Below are 22,393 nucleotides of genomic sequence, written 5' to 3'. Positions count from 1 at the left end.
CACTTAAGTGTTTAAGTGTTCCCTTTATTTTTTTGAGCAGTGTATTTATATACATCTCTGGAAAAAAATAAAAGTCCACTGCACTGAATCCCATTGAAAACCTCTTGGTTATTCCACCAGATATTTATGTCTGATCTCTTCCTGAGTTAAAACATTAATATTGTTGTTACTAAAGGAATATGATTGTTTTCTTTCCATTATTTGAGGTCCTAAAGCACTGCATCCTTTTTGTTATTTCGACAATTTCTCATTTCTCTGCAAATAAATGCTACATTTTTGCTTGAAATTTCAGAGACATGTTGACAGTAGTTCAGAATAAAAGAACAATGTTCATTTTACTCAAACATACCTATAAAAAGTAAAATCAGAGAAACAACTGATCATTTCAAGTGACTGTAAATAACTGAAACTGTCCGACATTATAAGGTCACAGCACACCTTCAATATTCCAAACTTATTTTATTGAAAAACATTTAAAAAATACACAACAAACACAAACCGACTTTAACATTTTCTTGCACTGCGAAGAAAAAATAAATGCAGCAGCTTTGTGGATATTTGAATCTTATTTAAAATAATATCTGTTTTATGTTCAAAAATAAGGAAATCCGTGCGCTCTGATTTATAAATGGCAGATTTTTAATCTTTTGTGTCGTTTTCTGGAAGCTTCATAAAACACAGTTGCAATTATTCAGCCACTTTTACTAAGTCTACACAGTCTAGTCAAAGTCTGCCCCACTAAAACCCAGTAATACACTGGAATCAGTGGCTTTCCCATAATAAAATGTAAAAACATTTTAAAGGAGTGTGAATATTTTTCCTGACCTGCCGCAGCAGCTCTGGGCTGAGCCAGGGCAGCAGCGCCGGGCTGTGGTGCGGCATGTCGAACACGGCCCTCATCCTCTTCCCGTCACGCATCATGCTGTAGACGCTGTGCAGGCCCGACAGGTAGACCCGGCCCTCCTCTGACAGCAGGATGTGACTGGCCTTCACCCCGCTGACCGGACAACACCAACACATGGAGACATTTACAAACACTAACAAAAACGACGTGCTTCTGGCCCACTGACCGGTGAACGTAGCCCATCCGATGCAGGTAATCCAGCGCTTTCAGGACGCCGTGCAGCAGGTAGGCGATCAGGGACTCACTCATTCCATCGGGGAAAAAAGTTCTAAGTAAGGCGTCTGCAGATCCTGCAGGGGGAAAAACGGAGAATAATCTGTACTCCTAAATTATTTAAACCACTTAGGTATGCATGGAGCTTTGATGGGAAATAAAACCACGGAAGGGAGAGCGTTGCGGCTAACCGTAGGCCATGAGGGGGGTCAGCACCCACAGCTGGCAGGACGAGCAGAACACCAGGCGGGACGTCAGCAGGTTGGAGTGACGGAAGAGCCGGGAGAGAAGAACCTCGTTCTGCGGCAGGAGACATGAACTAACATGAAAACACGTTCATGTCGGGTATTAAACACTTTATTATGTAAGGAGAGGATGCCAAGATTTTTATTTAATTTAGGAGAGAAAAAGGGAAAGACGTTTAAACTACCGTAGGTTGATGTGAGAAAGTAATCGCTCCCCTAACATCGTTTTGGAGAAATCTTGTCTTATTCCTCTTTGTAAAATTGATTAATTTCAGTCACAGTGAAGGATTTTCCAGTCTGAACTTGTTTAAGGTGAGACTAGAGCTTATTAAAATTCATACTTTGACTTGGCCAGAGCCATGTTTCAAAGATTTTAGCAGCATAGAAATAAAAACATAAAACACAAAAATGCTCAAGTTACGTTAAAAAACCCAAACAACATTTAATAACAGCCTACATATCTCCTATTGTTGGATATAATGGCTTTCGATGAGATTTTCTTGAGTTACTTTCTAAGATCATTTTGCCTACTTCATGTTGTCAATGAGATTCTATTTAAATGATTTCTTAATTTTATATTGTGGTAAAAATCAGGTGTGGATGTGGCTGATGATACTGATTATTGTTATAATTATTTTGTAATTTAACAAGAGAGAAAATACAATTTCACAAAAGATCAAGTTCATTTAGATTTCTCCTTTGCCTTAGAAAATTAGCTAAAATTTGTTTAATGATCTGAAACATTTAAGAAAACAAAAGCAAAAAAAAAAAAGCAATTTGTTTTGATTATAAATTAATCCACTACGTTAGAAAATACCATTGATTCACACATTTAACCAATGAGACAAAAATGTGCAACACTCTAGAATTTTGCTAAAAGTTTTTTCTTCTGCTAGTTAGGATCCTCTTCTTACTGGTGTTAGACCAGAATATGCAAGCTCTAGCGCACACACCTCCAGATTGTGCATTAACAGATTTGTTTTTTGTTTTTTTCAAATAGGAGAAGGTGGATTTATTTTAAAACACATGCAACAGTTTATATTGGGTTTAGAAAATATAATTTTACAATAATCTCAGCACAACTTTTAAAAATTTGCTTCAGGCTTCAGTAACTTGGTGTTCTTGGAAACTTTAGCTGAGCTGAATGAGTTCTGAAATGACACTTCATAATGCTAACCTCTGGAAACCAAAACTAGAAGACCAGAACTGAAACGCATCACAAAATGACTGTTTCAGCATCAAGTTTTTAAGAATTATTCATTTTCCCAGCATTTTTCTGAGTACAAGTGTTAGTTTGGTTTGTGGTTCTGTTGTGAACTGAGCTGAATGTTAGCGCTTTTTGAGGGTTAAGGTCATGTCACGTTAAAAAAACACCCAACCTCATAATTTGATCCCTAAAATCAACTGAAATGACAGACGTTGGTACTGCAACCCTGCTTTAGATTTACAAAGATCGTTACACATATTTGAACAAAATCACATTCTGATCCTGAAGAAAAAGAAAGAAAATCTGAGTCTACCATGAGCTGCAGCAGCTCCTCCTCTGTACATTCGTCCAGGTTGGTTTGCTTGACGGCCACCAGCTGGCCGGTCGGCATGTGTCGCGCCATGCTCACCTGGCTCAGGTTATTGAACCCTTTACCTGCGATACAAGGTCAAATCTTTCCATCATTCCTTTAAGACACAGTTAAGGACTTGTACTGTATTGTGTGGGTGGCCTCACCCAGCTCGGACAGCAGCTGGTAATGGGCCGGCTCGGGCGACAGCCCCGTGATGTCATCGCCGCCGGCCGGGCCTTGCAGGGTGTATTCAGAACCGTCGCAGCTCTGCAGGGCATCCAATGAAAAACTGAGCATGCAAACCATCCATCTGTTTGATTGTTCTGCATCTTCAAGGCAAACCACAAATGGTGATGACATATTTTGTTTATAGAGACTTCATAGTGCTTTTTATTTATGGTTTCGTCTGTGTTTAGTTTTAATTTCCTTTTTATTTATATTTTCATGTTTCATTTTGGATATTTAAAACATCTTCCTGCACCGGTGTGAAATGTTCTGTACAAAATTAAAGTTCATTAGCCTTTGAGAAGGCGTACTTGCATTATTTTTTACGCATAATATACTTATCTTTTTTATTTAAAATTACAAAGATACATAAAATAAAAACAACATCACAATATTATGAGACGGGAGAGAAAAACAAATAAAACCCAGCAAAACAAACGTCGATGTCACATACATATTAAGTGTATTATTATGCAATTATGAGTAAATTACTTTAAAAACAACAATATTATCAATATGGAACATTTATTGTCTAGTAAAATGCTAGAGTCTCCATGTTGGATCGTTTCCCTGCTCCCAGCAGGTGGCGCTGTAACACAAAAAGCAGCAGAGTGAAGCAGTGCAGGGGGGATGCTTGCAGGTTCTGGTGATGCAGGGAGCAAAGAGGAAACTTCCCCTCTGCATTACATCACCGCAGGAACATGGCCTTGGCAGTACATGATTTATTACTATTATTAAGTAGTTAATAATAAATATTAATCATGAACTACTGCATTAGGGATGTAGAGGATAATGTTAAGGGAGGGATGTGCTTCCATCTTGATATCTCCATGAAAAAGTATTCAAGTTTGAGGGGAGTGAATACTTTTGAAAGGTTTTCATCTCTAAGCTGATGACGTCGGCTACTGACCCGAAACTGGTGGCTGGTGTCTTCATAGCGCTCCTCTATGTCCATGGGCTGGACCTGAGAGTGGGATATGCAGGAACAGTCCTGGGGAGGGGGGTGGAGGAGCAGAGGTGAGAGGTGGGGGGGGAGGAGGAGGAGGAGGAGGAGGAGGAAACAAAGAGGCAGCAAGCATCAGGAAACATGGCACAGCAACGCATCCATGGGTGACGATGTGATATGAGGCAACAGAAAGGGAACCGGATGAGCAGAGCGAGTCGATGAACGTGTGAATAGATGAACCTGCTAACACCAGACAGCTCACTTTTTAGGTATCAGGATGAAAAGAAACTCCTTACAACGACCGTAGAAACCTTCAAATAAATAACATTTTATTATATTATTACAGTGTTATACATTTAATAACAAAATACATTTTTAAAGCAGTAAGAAGGTCTGTCACAAAAAATAATCAATTAATATCATGATGAATTAAAACAAGCTCAACTGTTTTCTGATTTGGTCCTTTATTCAAAGGACCATTTTGTTCACAGTGACTCAAAAATTCATTTTATTTGTTGTTTTATTTATTTTGGATATTTAAAATGTCTTCCAGTTCCAGTGTTAAATGTTCATCTGAGTTTAAAGTGTATAGATCTTTTATTACAATTATATTACTAGAAAATGGTGTCAAAGCAACAATATTAATATTTGGTGAAATAACTTCTGGGACAATTTATCAATTTATCATCCAGTATATATGCTTCATTTCTGTTTTCACAAACACCGGATAAAGAAGAAAAGAATAATCTGCAATGTTAATTTTATTTTTTTTACTTAAGTTGTTTCTACAAATCTGCGTCTATGTGGTTTATTGTGAGAAATATAGAAATCACCATCAAAAATTAGGGGGAAAAAAAGGAAGTGGGAGCCACTTTAATAAAAGCAGGAGTTCTGGTTTACCTTACAGCAGGAAATGTTACTGTGAATTAAAACTAAAAAATACACAAAAGAAGCAGAAACAGCACAATACAAACTTTCACTAGCGATAACATGCATACTGCATAGAAACATAGAACTTGGATGATATAAAGCAGATGCTAGCGGAGTGATGATGGCGACCAAATCAAGTTTTGTTTCGTTCAAATCTGCTGAAATCAGTTGTTTTTCTATCATTTAAACTCCTGAATTTCTAGTTTTGCTAAGTCACAGCAGAAACGCATGATGGGAAAAGAAATCCATGCTGCTTGTTGGTCTTACCAAGAAAGACATGGAGTCCTTTTGGCGAAGGTGAAGTGACCGACTTTTTCATTCATTCGTTCAAGAGCTGCAGGGGTCCGATGGTGACAGAGAGGGAGACAGCAGGATGAGGCGTGGCGGTGAAGCATGACACACACGGAGGAAACTCCAGGATGAGCAGCAGGCCGGATCCGTCAGCCTGCTGGAGCTTACCTGGCTACATCAGCTGATCTTTAGCTCCAAGGAAACTCGATTCACCAGCAGACGTCCATGAGGGATCTGAGACGGATTCCTGGAAAACAGAGTGGTACATCCAAGCTGCACTGATTGCCAAAAATGCCACAATTTAATGTATAATAACTTGTTACTTAATTATGCATGCTTAATTAAATAAAACTGGAAATACAGTGTTGAAAAGTAATGTTAAATTATGTTACTATACACAAATAACTAATAATCTGCTAAAACAGCTGTGTGAAGGATGATTTATTTCCTTCCCATTTAATGAAGTGATGAGATTCTGACTTTCTCACTTCAACTAAAAGGGAATTTTACAAGAAAAAACACCAGGAAATAATCAATAATGTAATTAATAGTGTATTTTTTATGTATTTTTTTGTAAATTACTATGGGACAGTCAATAAAACTAGGCAGCAAAAAAACTACTTAATGATTTCAAAGCTTAATGAAGGATTTCCACATTTAAATTGGTGTATTTAACAAATCCTTGATATAGTTAATTCATTATATTGGAAATTTGTAATTATTCGATGCATCTTTTAAGTCATTTACCAAGTTAAAGCAAGTTTTATTCAAATACTGTGCTGAAAGGCTGTGTTTTAGTCCACGATAATGGCTGTGTTTGCAGAAATGTAAAATTAAACATTCATTCCATGATACAAAAGACCAAATAGCCAGTTTGTATATTTATACCAGTAACGAGTCTGGGAGTTGTAGTTGTGGCAGATATCTGTGTAAACAGTTGCTGCACTGCGCTAACACAGGTTACTTTTCCTTATAGTTTTCTTCTTTACTTTAAATTGTCTGAGGTAAGAAAACCAAAACAGTCTGCTTACCTACCTTCACCTCCCGATAGCGCTTCGACATAAACAACTTAAAGACACAAAGGGACGTCGGTCAGTCTGCACGACGTGTCTTTTATACGCTCCATCCTGCGCTTTTCCTTCTCCAGATTAGAATGGCGCTACGTAAAAACCTAATATTCACATAAATGTTGGACAATAACTAAAAGACAGCTTCCTTTGGGCAGACTTTTAATTTGACACTGATAACCGGCGCTTGATTGAGGCGTGATTGGGTTTGACCGTCGCCATTAGATGATGATGGCTGCTGTGAAACGCCTTCTCTTTTCCTCCGGACAGGGATGAAGTTAGCCTCCGATTCGTAGGTTTCTATTTGGTTCAAAACTAAAGGGCTATTCCCCTGCATTTAATAACTTCACCTAGCTAAAAACAGTGACTTATCTTAAAACGTGTTCAATTTCTAATCAAATTGGGCCTTGAAATCACATATTTTAAGTTTTAACATATTAAATAAAGGATTCATAAAGTACTAGCTTGATATTTAACATTATAAATAGTTATGGCTTCTGAATATGGCTGCAGACAGACAAAGGGAAAAGAATAACTAACAAAATCGTTCTTTTTAATTTTCAAACTGTAAACAAAACTTTCATTTATACAGTTCATCATTCACAGAGAAAAAAAATCTGTCCAGGTTTAGACAAACTAAACCTGGACAAACTAAAGGTCATACACACTCAAAATTTTAATAAATATAATAAACAAATCAAAAAGTGCCACATATTTTCTCTTAATTTGTAATGGGAGTTAGAAAGTTTTTTTATGTTTCAGATCTACTGATTTTACAGATTTCTTTTCTACAGAAGTCAGAATACTTTGCCTTTTTTTTCATTAAAATATGAGTTTGTTGAACAGGTATAAAGAAGAATATACAATTAAATTTGGAAGCCTTCTGAGTATTTTTGCTTGAATATGACATTTTTTGATCCTATGGCAAAAAGTTTAGATACCAATGGTCTTACTTCAAAGACAGAAGTGGTAAATGTGGCGGAGTGGCCCTTTAGTCAAAAGCCCAAATATGGAGTTATGAATCGCAGGCCAACTTCATCGTCATCCTTCTCCATTGTTTGATGCTTCGCTAAACGAATCTCTAAGCGTGTATCGTTGGAATATCCCATGCAGTGGAAGTTTATTGACGCCGGGTAAGTTTGATCATGACTGAAATGCTGCTGTAAACATAAATCAGGCTGTAATCATAAATTTTTTTTTGAGCTCGCGGAGGAGCTGCTCGCTGACGCAACGGTTAGAAGCTGTCATCGAAGCGCACGAGACAGAATAGCGTTATGCTAACGGGAAGCGCTTCATACTGTTTTTATCACACAACTGTTGCCTATTTTGGTTATTATGGCAATAATGGCATACTCTCTGTTAAATATCTAAATGTATGTATTTAATAACAAATCGGTGAACGCATTTCTATGGACGCATTCAACTGACAAAATAAAGGCATACCACAAAGCTTTTATTTTAATGGAGAAGCATTTGCATGAATATATTATTTAATATTATCTATCTCTCAGCATAAAACAGTTGTTCGGAAATAACCATGTATTATAAACGGATGTTATATCAAAGTAGTTGTTTCCAGGGGCGGATTTAGTCATAGCGGGGCCCCGGCTTCCCTTTTTTCACTCCTAATTTAACCAACAACACCTGTTTGTAGCTTATTGTTGCTTCATAATACAGCCAGATCTTGACTTAAACGATGTTAATTAACTACAGGAGCAAAAACAACTTTGCTAAAGTAAATACAACTTTCAAATTATTTAAGAAACTAGCCAAGTTTACCTTGCCTTTAGTGAAGGTAATAATCCCCGTGTTAACTCACAAGTTATCTAAAATCAACTAAGTTTATTTTAGAAAGCAGAATTAATTTTAGCTTGCTGCACCAAGATCAGATTTCTTCCTGTAAATCACTGTAATGGACCCCATCAGACAACACGATGTAGGCTGAAGGATCTAAACAGATACTGACAAATACCAGCAAAACACATGGCTAGTATTAGAGCCATTATCCACAACTAGAGAAAGCATGGAACAGTCGTAAACCTTCACAAGACTGGGCATCCAACCAAAATTACTCCAAGAGTGCATCCATGACTCATCCAGAAAGTCACAAAAGAACCCAGAACAACATCCAAAACACTGTAGGCCTCACTTGCCCCAGTTAAGGTTAGATAAAAAACCAAATCCGTTTGTGACCTTAACTACAAGCTTGCTTGGGTTACTCAACAGGACCATGATCCAAAGCACTAAATAACCAACAGTTAAACGGAATAAATGCTTTGAAGTGGTCTAGTCAAAGTGTATGTCCTTAAACATGTAACTCATGGTTGAAATTTGATCAACGTGACCAAGTTACAATAATTGTATAAAGAAGAAAGGGCCAGAATCCCCCCACAGTGATGTAAAATACTCATTGGTTATATTAGTATTAAGATAGGAGGTTATTAGCTGGGGCTCCAGGGAGTTGCCCACCTTTGTGTAATGAAGTCCAGCTTCATCAGCCATTGTAAATCCCACGCTCCTTGTTGCTGGAGTGCCAGATGACGGCTTTAACCTCAGTTTGTACTTCATTACTGACGTGTTGCCATCTTCCACTGCTGTGTCGGCTCTGTGTCACTTTCTATTTGATCGTCCGCTGAATGCAGATTAGATGTGATGGGATGTGAAAAGCTGAGGTAAGCAGCTGACACTTGAGCCGCTGGCTGTGGTTTTACGGTCACAGTAATGTCACCTCTGGTTAGTAGCAGGTCATTTTTGTGGCTGGCTGTGGTTGGGAGCTGACATTAAGCTTTTAATTTCTTTGGGTTTCATAAACATTATGAAGAGAGCGGTGTTGACGTAGCGGTCTGAGTCAGCCTCAGTCAAGGCATGACTCACAGGTCCCGGCTTTTTAAATCACGGAAACAGGAAGCATGTATTTGAAGAGCTACGGTGAGTAGGAACATAATGGATCCTGAATCTATTTACTCGGACACTGAAGGACTGCTGCAAGGTGCGACGGAAATCTCAACAATCAGAGATCCTATGGTTTCAAATTAGAAGTTTGGAATTTCTGGATAAAAATTTCCAGACTGTAAGGTTGTGTGTGAAACATCTGCCTTAATCTCTTTTATGACCCCAGCTGTTTCAGCTTTACTGTTGTGTAACCAGACCTTGACCAAGGACTCTTGTCCTTCCAGTGGCCTGATTCCTGCTACTCAGAACCTACAAAGATACACAAGTCTGCAGCTATAAAATTAAGTTAAACTGAGCTCAATAATTTACATTTTTATGATTTATTGTTTTTCTCTTTTCTTTGTTTTTCTACCAAAAACTGGGTGACAAAAATCTTCAGTTTGGCGTTTTGGTCTCAACTATCCCGTTTAGCTTGAATAATTTTTTACAGTTGGTTATGAAGCTGTGACACTAATTTCTCCTGACTTTTTCAGAAATGCCTTGCCCTAATCTGTAGGTCAGAATGTCTTGAAGCAGCTGTGTAATCCCCGGATTGTTCACTCTGTTACAGGTGAAGGTATTCATGAGGTCACGGCCCATCAGCGCAGCACCAGGATGTGATGTCACGGCAGTAGCTGCCTCCCTGTCTTGTCCAGTGTTGTGTTTTTTGGGAGGACGGCCCCTCGCTCCCACCCAGAGGACAGGACATGTTTGAAGTGAAACCCCGGACGGTGGAGAAGAAGGAGTCGAGCACGGAAACAGGTCAGGAATTATTATTTTTGCTTGATTTTCCTTATTTACATGTGAGAGAGAATAAAATCTTTGTACAGAGCATATTGTAATGTTTCTGACCTCAGATTAGCGTGTATAAAATATGTTTCTGCCCCGCCTCCCCTCAGTGCAGTATGCCAAGTCTCTGGGCCAGATGCTATTGTTAGCTCGTGTCCCAGTAAACCACATATTTACTCAAGTGGAAGGTCATTGACTAGTACAGTACCAGACCCAAAAGAGCACACACACTGACTCACATAAACTGCATAGCAACAACACAAACGTACTTCCTGTTGCTCTGCAGAAGCTGAAGCTTCTTCTTTTTGTGAACGAATTATTGCCTGTTAGGTGTTGGAGACTTCATTTAGGTTACACCAGTTTAATTAGGTAAACGGAAACTGTACAAAGGCAATGACAAATGCAAAATGTCTGCTTTAGAGCCAGTGTTTGGTTTTCCCACAGTAGGTTGCTATGATAACATGGCAGCACTACAAAATCACGGTTGTAATTGTACTGTGTGTCTCCACATTTGATGAAAATGTGGAGACATGGTGAGAAATACAATTCATCTAACATCTTAGTCATACATCTAAAAGAACTGCATTATGGGTAATGTTGGTTTAAACTGAAGAGTGTTTTTCAGACAAAGGGTGGTTAAAAATATGCATTAGAAATAGTGTGATTTTTCGCTTCTGAGGTGAGATAAAACGTAATATTTGTTTTCACAAATAGAATAATCACTCCAGAAATATGTGTTCATATCGATATACACACACTTTTGAAAAACGTATCACGATATAAGTGTTTCATATCAGTTGATATCGCTCATCGTTGATTAGTTTTGTGTTTTAAATATCTGAAATCCACAGTTTTCTCTTGAACAGCTGAGAGGTAAAACTTAAAACTGTTGCTGCTCAAGTTACTCAACAGGTTGTTGCTAGGTAACCACAAGTTACTCAACAGGTTGTTGCTAGGTAACAAAAGAGTGAGTGAGTCAGCTGATTCCACCAACATTTCTTAACTCACTGTGAAAGCGACTAAAGCTTTTCTTATACTTACGTTTCCCAGGTGAAACGTAAGCATGAACCACTGTGCGGTTCAGTGAATATTCCATCAGATGTTTCATCTATTGATTTTGGTCACGTGTTTATCGCAATATATAGTTATTGATTTATTGCCCAGCTGTAGGTGCTGCTCCTAGTATTTTGTAATTCTGAGCAGAGTTTGATATTGGAAACGTGATCAGGATGTGTTCCTGGTTTCCAGATGAAGGACTGGGCAGCAGCGGGAGGCACTACACCTCCAGCTCACTGGGCTCGTGTTCGGCCGGGTCCGGCTCCCTCTACCTGTCCGACAGTCAGGACTGGGTGGTTTCCCCCAGCTGCTCTCCAGACGAAGCCCCCACACAGATCAGCTCCATCTCTCCAATGCTGGCCGAAGAGACTCTGCGCTACATGAGTAAGACTGCATCCGGCTTTTCTTCCAGCCAGTGTGTGTGTGCGTGCGTGTGTGTGTGTGTGAACTAAAGAGGAATGCACTGACCTCACCAGAGGGACACACAGAGGCCGGAGTCACGAGACAGAGTCTAACTGGGGGGAGTTGGGTGAAAGTAGGACAGTAGGGAAGAAACACGGATAATGCCGGGTTTAAAGGTCCAAAATGAGGCGGAATATGATGCCGACGCTGTGGAGGGTGAGCTGTTAGCATGCTGCTGTTTCCTTGTGTGTGTCCAATTTGTCAGCAAGGTCAGGGAGAGCGCTGCATGGAAATGGTTTGCTCCTGAGAAAGGAAGCGGGGAAATCTCAAGCTTTGTTTACTGTCCAATCAAGCAAGTGGCGGTATGCAGGAAGTGAGTTACCAGTCAAAGAGACAACTTCCTGTTTTCTTCACAAATGCAACAACTGCACATTCTGCATCAAAACTGTTTTGAAATGCAGTTGGCAATAAAACCAGTGAATAAAAACTGCAAAACTACAGAAAAGGAAGTCTGAACTGAAAATCCATGTTACATTTTTAAGTGCAGAGTTTTTATTACAGCTTGCTCTGACTATTAATAGCTCTGAAAGGAGGTCCGGTGTGCTATCAACGAACAGACACTAAGAAAACGACTTATGAACTATATTTAGAAAGTATCATTTCTAATTAATACACAGCCTTATTAAAATATTCACTAATTTGTCTTTACTAGTGTCATTTTGTCAAGAGCAAAAGTTGGAAGTAGGTTCTCTGGTTTGATGATTCGGACTGAAAGCATGCTAGAATGGACTAGTCAAAGCCTAGTCATAAATCCATTTAAGAATCTGTGGCAAAATTTAAAAACGAAAGTAGAGTTGAAGCAAGAGGTCACTGATGAATCAACCCTGATTTTCTGTAATTTTGAAACTGAAACTGATCTTATCTGGTCTGAAAATTAGCTACTGTCCCATTTTTTCTTCTGAGAGAAAGGGACATTTTTCAGATAAAAAAAAAAAAGAAATCAGGATTGGTAGGTCAAGCTTTTAAAGATCGGTGATCAGCCAGAGAGCTGCAATCGGTTCACCCAAACAGCATCTATAGGGAAAAGTTCAGCCATGTTTCAAAACAAGCCATCATTTGACCCCATTTTACGACCTGATTATTTATATTGCCATTTCCACTTTCCTCTACATTCCAGTTAGTTTATTGGTACCAAAGGTCCAACCAGACATCGACTGTTTATGAGCGTGAAACTCATAAATGTCAAAGCAACGCAGCTCGTTAAGCAAGAAACTGTTGAGTTATGCAATTCATTGTGGCCAGAGTCCAGCCATCTTTATTCACTGGAACTTAAGAAGTAAACGCGAGATTAAACATGATCAAAACCAGACCATGGATGTGCATCGCCTTGACCACAGCGACATGCTCCAGCCACGAGGTAAACAGATATGTGTGAGCGCACGCTGCTGCCATCTTTCGAGGTTATTTTCAGCTGGTCAGACCCAGAGGCTCGGATTACCGAACGGCGCTCTCATCTGATTTAATCTGCTTTTATTACAAAGGATAGGAGGGCTGATGTGGTGCCCCACTTTGTTCTTAAACATTACTTTCTATTATCTTTTAGCTAAAACTGTGTTGGTTGTGCTAATATACGGTCATGTTTGCACTTTAAATCAAAGGAAATGATTATAGTGCTCAAGTCCAGCATTGTTGGAGTGTGAAGCTGCTGCTTCTCTTTAAACAGGTGGAGCTGGGGGAGCTGTCTGTGCAGCGCCGCTGACTCTCACTCAGGTGCTTTCAGCAGATCGGACTAATGAGTAGAACCTCAGAGCTCCAGAACGCTAACGTGGTTTATTAAAGCTTCTGCTTTCACTCCTCGTTTCTTCTCGTTAGTTTCTTCTCGTTAGTTTCTTCTTTCTGCCCAACAATTCTCCTTTTAAAGGTTGATTCAACAGTGCTTTGCTGAAGTCCTAGATCTCTTTAACTTTTATTTGACGAACCGGGAAAGGTTTAGTGGAAGGACAACGTCTGTTCTCTTTGTTCAGAAACAAAACTGAAAAGTGTGGCATACATTTGTGTTCAAACACCTTTTGATGCAGTTATAGCTGCAAGTGTTGTTGTTAACTCCCATCTGTTTTCTGTCCAGCAGCATGATGCTGGACGGAAGATTTTGTTCATGTTAGATTTCGTCCATGTTTTTGCTGTTTCCTTAGATGACCTGCGACAAACTACAACTCAAACTTCTTCCGGTTCAAAAACTATTTTCCGGTTTGTCGCAACTCTGCACTACTTTGTTTGGCTGTCACATCAAACCCCAGAGTTGGGTAGTAACTAGTTACATTTACTTGAGTACCTTTTTAAAAAAATAAAAAAATACTTTTAGGAATATTTTTACTACAGTGTTTACTTGAGTAATTTTATTACTAAGTATCTCTACTTTTACTTGAGTAAAATTTCTGGATTTTATACCCACTGAATGAAATACAAACATGTTTTAACCAAAAATTCACAAGACACAAACACACACCTGCTGTTTTTGTTAAAGTTTGTAAGTTTTTTTTATTGATTTGGAAAAAATTATTTTGCCTGATTTTGTTACTTACATAAATTGTCATTTTCATCCTTAAGATACCTACATTTCCACTTAACTTTATATTTTGGTCCGTCTGTGTAATTTTAAATATTAAGATAGATAATTTGGTCAGTCACTCAGTACTTGAGAAGACTTTTTATCAAATACTTTTATACTCTTATTTGAGTAAAAATCCTGGTTAAAAATCCGTCAAATCCTGATTAAAATACATTAAAGCTCATAGTTGTAACGTGTTGAATACTTTTGCAAAGCACTGCGTTCTTCTTAAACGGTGCCGTCTTTTTTCCCTTCTCTCTCTCTCTAGCTTATCTTGCTTTGGAGCCCTCTCCTTACTCCCGTCCCGGCTCTCAGAGCCTCTCCAAAGGTATCCCTCTCTCCCTTCCTGCCTCCTGTTACTCTGAAACTTTCTAATTTAACATTGTTGTGAAAGTGGCTTCACTTTCCCTGCACTTGGAGCCATTTTTTGCCTTCTGCCTGTAGAGAACAGCAGGAAATACGCTTAGATCTGTTTGGCGTGTCTTTTATTTGGGTGTGTTGCAAGTAGACAGAACCTTTTGGTAAATAGAAAGTAGCATGCTAGCCATTCCTTAAGTTTGGAGTGAAACTGGTTTTATTTTGAGGTGCATGAGCCTAAGTTTTGGCTGCATGTGCATGCTAGATAACGTGTAAGTTAGCTTACGGTGATTTTTAAAAAAGCTTTTTCTGCCTCAGTCCTCAGTGCAGATCGAGTCGAGCAGATGACCAAAACCTACAATGACATCGAAGTGGTCACCCATCTTTTGGCTGAGGTAGATATCCCTGGATGACAAACATTTGTCAGCCGGTAACTGTAGTAACCTCCTGCGTTCTTATTGGACAGCGAGACAGAGATCTGGAGCTTGCGGCTCGGATTGGTCAGTCTCTTCTGCAGAGAAACCACCTGCTGCAGGAGCGAAACGACGCCGTGGAGGAGCAGCTGGCGCAAGCAGTGGACCAGGTAACTCATTACAAATTATGGCACTTGAATGAGTCTCCACATTTACGTCATAAAGGAACTAAATGATTGTAATTATTTATTCAGTTTGTTTTTTAACCTCATTACACTTAGAAGCCACATAAATTGCAAATGACCACAACATAGTTTAAGTTTCAAGTTTCCCAAAAGGCTCATTAGAGATGAAAATTAAACCTTTTAGCCACAAAGGATAGAACAAACCTACATCTTTCTGAGAATACAATTCCCATGATGATGTATGGTGGTGGCAGTATCATGCATGTATGTGAATGACTTTTGCTTATTTTCAAATCTTTTTCAGTACGTTTCAGTTCACCCAGCAGTGGAAATTAAATGTACATAAGTTTCATCTGCATAAAATGTGCTTGAAATTTACAAAATGGCCATAAAATGTTAACTTTTTATTTTGTTTAACCCAACTCCAAACAGGAGTTTAAGGTTTAAGCGGAAATCTGGTTAAGATTATGTCTGAAGAGAGTAAATGGAGCAAAATTTTCAAATTCAAATAAAATATGTGACTAAATTTGTCCAGTTAAATTACAAGGTTTTCTATAATCCAGGTTCACCAGCTGCAGCATGAGCTAAACAAGAAGGATGAACTGCTCCGGATCGTGGCCAGCGCCTCGGAGGAGGGGGAGCAAGACGCCACTGTGTCGACCCCACAGCAGCAGCCTCAGCTGCTGGGGGGGGCCGCTGCCGCCGCCGCTGCGCTCGGCCAGCTGGAGCAGCTGCAGAACAAACTGGAGGATCTGGAGGAGGAGAACCTGGCACTGAGGTCTGAGGTATGGAGCTCCCAAGGTGGAAAAATTAAGGAATTAAATAAATAAAAATTGTAGATTTGTTCCGAAAGACAGTGTTTTAATTCCAGGCGTGTCAGCTGAAGCGGGACACCATGACGTACGAGGAGAAGGAGCAGCAGCTGGTCAGCGACTGCGTCAAAGAACTACGTGAGTCGACGTTGATATAAACTATTCTATTATAGAGAAATTTATGTTTGTAATGTGACAAAACGTGGATTGTTTCAGACACTGTGGTGGCTGAACCTCGTATTGATGCACCTTCCTCCTCACAGGTGAGTCCAACAGTCAGATGGTGTCTCTAACGGATGAACTGTCCCAGAAGAACGAAGAGCTGCTCAGACACCAGGAGGAAATCGCTCATCTGCTTTCTCAGATTGTAGAGCTGCAACACAGAGTGAAGGAGGTGAGAACACCTTTATTTTAGAAGCCTAACTCGCATAACGACCAAAAACTGAGGTAAAGACGTGCTCTCCGTTGGTTTTCTGAAGCTGGCTCTGGAGAAAGAAGAGCTAAGGATCCACCTCCAGGCCTCCAAAGATGCTCAGAGACAGCTAACAGCAGAGGTACACATCCGATTTTGTGTTCGCATTAGTGTTGCAAATATTTTAACTTTTTAAGTTAATCCTGTGTTTGCGCTCCGGCAGCTGAACGAGCTGGCAGAGAGGAACGCAGAGTGTGTGGAAATGCTCCACGAGTCGCAGGACGAGATCAGAGAACTGCGCAGTAGAAGCAGTCCCTCCTCCGGGATGCGACGACATCTTTCATACGGCCTCTTCCCCATGGTAATAAAACGACTTCCAAGTCAGAAATTATTATACGTGCAAAAATGATTTTAGTTGGTCTATTTAGGAAATCTTATCCCAAACAGGAATCGTTGGCAGCAGAGATCGAGGGTTCAATGAGGAGAGAGCTGAGCATCGATGAGGAAACCGCCTTTCAAGACCAAAGGTTGCCTTTCTGAATATTTATTATACTTTCAAATCTTTATTTCAAGCATTTTAAGCTTTAAGAAATAAAATGTATGTAACGCTGTCATCTGCATATTTTAGAAATGTGTGCTGCTCTGTACAGTTTCTAGAAAACAAGCAAACAATGGTTTTGATTTAGAGATTGAAGGTCTTGCACTAAATGTAGCGAAACAAACTGAGTGAAATGATTCAAAATGTCAACATGTAGTGACTGGTTGGTGCCAGGAAGACAGGAATTTGCTATTTTATATTTTGAAGATTTGTTTTAAAGAATTATGCTGTTTTTTTCTTGAAAAATGTTAAAATGCTGAAGTGAAGCAGTGTTTGGTTTTTTAAACGATCCTGCGGTATTCGTGTGATGCTCAGGAGGAGTTCAGCAGATGTCACGGTCAGACAGTAGGGAAGTCCCGTCAGACAGTCAGTTCCCAAAATCACACACAACAAAAAAAAACTTGGAAAGGTTTAGTGTAACCCTGCCAGACCGTGCACAGGGTTAAAAACATTACTTGTAACAACGCCATCTGCATATAGTCAACATTTACAAATCAGAAACAAAACTTATTTTTATTTTTCCCTGTCAGAATTTCTCAAAAGAGAGTCTTCCAAACAGTCCGCTCGGTCAACGCCTCAGCGTCTCGCGCTGCTTTGGCCACCCCGCCCATCCCCGGTTCTGGACAGAGTTCTCTAGTAATGACTGCCCAACCTTTCCAGTCAGCACAAGGGTAAGAAACCTCTGTCTGACCTACAGTCAAGATATAATGACATGTCCTAAGTAGGGATGCATATCTTGTTTGCAGGGACGAGGTACGAATGGGAAAGCCAGGACTACCAGGAGGAAATGAGCTCACCAAAGCTCTCCATCGACTTTCTTTAAGACGGCAGAACTTCCTGTCTGAGCGTCAGTTCTTCCATGCTGAGCGTGAGAAGAAGCTGCAGAATCAGACGGGGCCAGAAGCCGACGGCGAGGGCAGCGACTGCAGCTCCCCGATGGGCAGCGTGCTCTCGTCCTTTTCCAACCTCTCCGATCTCACAGTCGGCTCTACTGTTTTTAAAACCTTCCTGCCGGAGAAGCTTCAGATCGTCAAACCAATGGAAGGTAATGTTTCCACTGTCGCTATTTTTCATCAAAAGAAAATTCACGTTCTAATAAAATTTTTAAACAAACGATATATTTTCTACTCTTAAATGCGAATACTGACGTGTAAAATAGAGACATTGAAACAAAGTTTTGGCTATTTATTTTTTAAGTTTTAAGCTAGTTTTAGCTCGACTTGCCATGTAAAAAATTTATTTCGATTTAAATAGAAGGCTGGTTTTTAATTCTTTTACATTAGCTTCAAATCTCATAAATAATTATCTATAACTTGCTACTTTTAGATTTACTTCTTTTCTCATAAATATTTGTTCATTCTTGTTGGAGAAAGTTTTTAGCTTATTCATTTTTGTGTTTATAAAACAGTTTAAAATGAGCTGAATTACATTAGCTTGATTATGCTAACTGGCTAGTGCCCTTTGCTAATCTGAGCAAAGTTTAGTTTTTACTTCAAAATATAAAAGTATTCCCTACACTTAACTTATCTTTTGTGTAATGTTTAGAGCCTTATTCCAAACTTAAAATTCTATACACAAAATATCACAATGACTAAGTATAAAATTTTACATTTTTGCAAATTTCCAAACAACATTGTTGGAGGCTTTTCTCACCTTTGATAGCGTTACGGCCTCTGGTTGTCTTCAGGTTTTGTTCATGGGTTCAGTCAAATATGGTGGGCAGCGTCGGTACCAAGAGATTTTTAGGTTTTTTAAAAATCGATTGGAAATCCAGATCCACCAGTCTACTCAAGGAAACTCTGATTGTTCCCGAAACTGTGTGGCTCTTCTTTGTTTAGTTTCTGCTCCATTATGCACTGTCTTTTCCAAATTTAGATCACGTTATGTTTGTCCTTAGGCTCCCTGACGCTTCATCACTGGCAGCAGCTTGCCCAGCCTCACCTGGCCACCATCTTAGACCCGCACCCTGGGGTTGTGACGAAGGGTTTCCGACCTCTGGCTCAGGATGCCATGTTCCGACTGTCAGACATGGAGGAAGACGAGGAGGCTGAAGAGCACAGAGAGACTGCTGCCCTTGAGAAAGGAACAGCCGAAAAGAGTAAAGAGGAGCTGGATGAGGAAGAGGAGGAATGCGGGATAACCTTCAACGTACGCTGTTCATCCACACCCGAAGACAGAAACCGTTCTGTTGCACCTCTCCCCTCGATCCGATCAACATTACCTGGAGCGCCTTCCACTTCCTCCTTTGTACCTTTGGACCTCTGCTTGACACCCAATCACGTCACAGAGAAATCCAACCAATTGACTCTCCCCATTCCAGGACCTTCTACAACTACTGTCCAATCACAAAATAGAGCTTCCACCTCAACATCTTCTTCTTGTGGTACAGTTTTTCTTAAAATATTAAGACTTTAATGCAACACCATCACTGTGAGATTTTCTCATGAGCTTTGTTTTGTGTTTAGTCCAAAACCCAGGAAAGAGTCAGAGCTCCACCTTCTCGACCTACACCTTCACAACCTGTCGTATTCTCCACCCTACTGACATCACACAGGTCACACCAAGGTAAGCCAACTTTAGACTGTGACAAAGAAAATAAGGCAAAACATCAGATTTAGAAGCTCTGTTTTGAGAGAGAAGTTGAGACAACTCTAAATTCAAAGTCATTTTCTTGACTTCTTTGTGTTTTCCAGCTCTCAGTCGTCCATTTCAGCCAACACGCCCAGCTCCATGAGGACGGGTCCCAGTACTCCGGTAACTCCCTGCAGGCTGAGTTTGGGTGACTCCTTCCCGCCTCGACGCCCTCCAGCTCCCCCCTGCGGTCTGGCCAAACTGGTCCTAGAGAGAGGTATTTCTGCACAAGTTTCCACTGATGTACCCTCTCCATTGCCCAGATCTGCTCCCCTGTTGCGACTCATGCCAAGCACACCGCCCAACTCCCCCTCTCACTCTCCCACTCCTTCGCCCGTGCCAGTGGAGCCTCGCCAACATCCGTCTGACAATTTTCTAGCCTCGCGGCCTGCAGAGCTTTTTCTCCAAGATGTGTACGGGTTGAATCTGGGCCGAGCCCCACATCCTGACCTGCCCAGCCCTTCCCAGGAAACCCCCAGCCTCTCCTCTTGTTCTAAGGCAGGCCGCGACAAGGCCAACCCACTCAGCGTTAGTCTGGTAGAAAGGCTTCGTCGTTTGGGGTTCACTAAGGTGCTGCACAGTTCAGAGTCTGACACTCCAGTGCCGCACCAAGAATCCGCCACATTTGTGTCGGCAGGCGGTGGAAGTTTGATGGACGGCCTGCGGCGCAATCAAAGTCTCCCGGCGATGATTGGCGCCAGAGCAGGTAGTAAGTCAACCGGACATCCTCCTCATCCGACCTCCCTGGATATCGCCCCGCCACCTTGGGGAAACCTTAAAGAACGACGCCGGCATCTTGCCTCCATCTCGCACCATCCAAGAAGTTCAAAACACTAAAGGAAGGAGCCACACATCGCTAACACCTCTACTTACTCCATTTCCTTTCTGCCTTCTGGAGAGAGGAGTCAGGGAATCAGCAGGAAGAACAGTCCCTTCTTTTCATGACGCCAGTTAAAAGCACAATTGAACTCAACTGTTTTTAGTGATGCTGAGTTTTCTCAATGTACTCATCCGACATGACGCTTGGCCTTAGCTTGACTCTTGCGTTGGGTTTGCATTTCAGTAGTTCTCATGAGACTCTGGATGTTCAGGTGCAACTGGAAGCAGGATTCCTTTGTAGTCAGGAAAGGGTCTGGAATTTGACCTCAGTATCTTCCCAAGTCAGGATAATTTGAGGAAATGAACAGTTCGGAAACTTTTTTATTTTTTGCAGACCAGACTTTATTCTCAATCCTACTATCTAAAGATTCTCCTCTTTACTGAATACTCTTTTCATTTTCTCCTTTTCTGCATACATTTTATTTTGTATCCTTTTCCCCTCCTTGTATCCGTCGCCTCCTTTTTACCTTTTTTCCTGTGTATTCTGTAAATCAATGGTGAACGTTGGCGTGATTGTTTTAAAATGGTTAACTATGAAAGTTGAGCCTGGAAAAGTATGAAACTGCTCCAGTAAAGTGGTAGGAATCCTGTGAGGGAGGAAGTAAAGTAAACTTGTAAGTGTCTGAGGGTTTGTGGAAGTTGATGAGAAAGAACAATGAAAATGTTGTAAAAGAAAGAAAGTTTGTTTTTGTTGGATAATTGGGGAAAGTGGTAACCTGATTGAACAACTGGGCGTCCAGAGTCTCGTTGTTCCAAGGGCTTGTTCTGTAATCGGCAAGAACTGTAGAGCAATGTCATCCCAGCCTATAACCCCGTAAACGGTGATTAAGTCTGCTTCTAGAAAGACGAGCCTCTGGTGTCGGTGGAAGAGCGATCCTACTTGCTTTTATTACTTAGAAGGCTTAAAGCATTAAATGAAACTGCCAGGCTAATCCTGTAGTCCAGCTATGCCTGTAAACATACCGGTGTCTGGTTTATTTTTACCGTTATATACCTTAACTTTTCCGTCCGTGTGGTGTGGCAAAAGCATCTGCATGAAAAGCAACATTGCCTACATGTCCCAGCATGCATTTGGAGAAAAGGTTAAAGCAAGACTAAAACCAAAATAGGTGAAATTTTAAAAATAGGGAAGGCGTAATGGGGTGTGGGAGGGATCCGTTTTTCTTCAGGTTTGTGTGTTTTGTGTGTTTTTATGAATATGAGGCCTTAAATAGAGGCAAGCACTGTTTTCAATAAAGTTTGTTGCTATGTTTTAGTTGCACTTAGTCGGTTCTGGGGATCATTGAACTAAACTGAACATATTTGATTTTTCTCCGGTCAGGTTCAGACTAAAGGGAAATGCAGTACCAACATTGGCCAGCAGGTGGGAGCATTTCCCACCTAGAAAGTACTTGAAATCAGCCATGTTCCTAAAATGCCTAAACATTAACTTGTATCTGCTCTTTTGTTTTATAGCTAACCTTTACTGACATCTGTGTTTAAATCCTGACATTAAAACATGTTTAACGATAAGCTAATAATTTAATGTTGCATTTTTTTTTCCATAGAGGGAATTCATGTTAATGTGAAAAAACTTTATTTTTGTTAAAAATAAATATTTCAGGCTTGTATATGTTTGAGTAAGCATTGTGAAAATGAGAAAATTACCTATGATGGAGGTATGAGTATTTATCTTTTCCTTGTAAAATTGAAAGTTCGGCTTTGTGGCTTTTGATGGATAAAACTTCTAAAATAAAAACTTCCTGGTGTTTCCCAGATGTAATCAGGATCCTATGTTGTTGCCTCTTTTGTAAAATAAAGCTACTGAAATTAAAATGTCTGGTTTATTATGAGAGGTTTGATTGGGGATGTTGTGTAGGAACTTATGACCAAGGAAGATGTAAAGGTGCTTTCTGTCTTTTTACAACTGGTAGCAGCGGATTAAAAAATACCTGAACTAT

The 22,393-nt window shown here is 40.2% G+C and overlaps 2 protein-coding genes across 6 annotated transcripts in view; one reads left to right on the top strand and one right to left on the bottom strand.

The window, feature by feature from the left end:
• stradb (STE20 related adaptor beta) overlaps positions 1-9,000 on the bottom strand; it is an 11,457-nt gene extending 2,457 nt beyond the window's left edge. Inside the window, exons 1-9 of one of the 5 annotated variants that reach the window (XM_008428823.2) lie at positions 8,850-9,000; positions 5,482-5,560; positions 5,290-5,356; positions 4,057-4,137; positions 3,086-3,188; positions 2,883-3,004; positions 1,309-1,417; positions 1,071-1,194; positions 826-997 (exon numbers count right to left, since the gene is read on the bottom strand). In XM_008428823.2, the coding sequence (XP_008427045.1) occupies positions 826-997; positions 1,071-1,194; positions 1,309-1,417; positions 2,883-3,004; positions 3,086-3,188; positions 4,057-4,137; positions 5,290-5,301 (723 nt within the window). In that variant the 5' untranslated portion in view covers positions 5,302-5,356; positions 5,482-5,560; positions 8,850-9,000. Of the gene's footprint in view, positions 1-825; positions 998-1,070; positions 1,195-1,308; positions 1,418-2,882; positions 3,005-3,085; positions 3,189-4,056; positions 4,138-5,289; positions 5,357-5,481; positions 5,561-6,344; positions 6,637-8,849 lie in introns of those variants that run through there. The other 4 variants (XM_017310516.1, XM_008428816.2, XM_008428842.2 and 1 more) reach the window with 4 other exon arrangements.
• On the top strand, positions 7,408-22,268 carry trak2 (trafficking protein, kinesin binding 2). Its single transcript, XM_008428790.2, is given in 18 exon segments — positions 7,408-7,513; positions 9,883-9,980; positions 9,982-10,073; positions 11,349-11,540; positions 14,435-14,494; positions 14,842-14,918; positions 14,990-15,106; positions 15,685-15,906; positions 15,993-16,071; positions 16,197-16,327; positions 16,413-16,487; positions 16,569-16,706; positions 16,793-16,872; positions 17,474-17,614; positions 17,690-17,988; positions 18,841-19,326; positions 19,409-19,508; positions 19,637-22,268. Coding segments are annotated over 17 exon segments (3,150 nt in total). The 5' UTR covers positions 7,408-7,513; positions 9,883-9,894; the 3' UTR covers positions 20,412-22,268.
• Positions 22,269-22,393: the final 125 nt, after the last annotated feature.

This window comes from Poecilia reticulata, linkage group LG2 (genome assembly GCF_000633615.1).
Source record: "Poecilia reticulata strain Guanapo linkage group LG2, Guppy_female_1.0+MT, whole genome shotgun sequence".
Taxonomy (NCBI): domain Eukaryota; kingdom Metazoa; phylum Chordata; class Actinopteri; order Cyprinodontiformes; family Poeciliidae; genus Poecilia; species Poecilia reticulata.
This window is presented reverse-complemented; position numbering and strand designations above follow the sequence as displayed.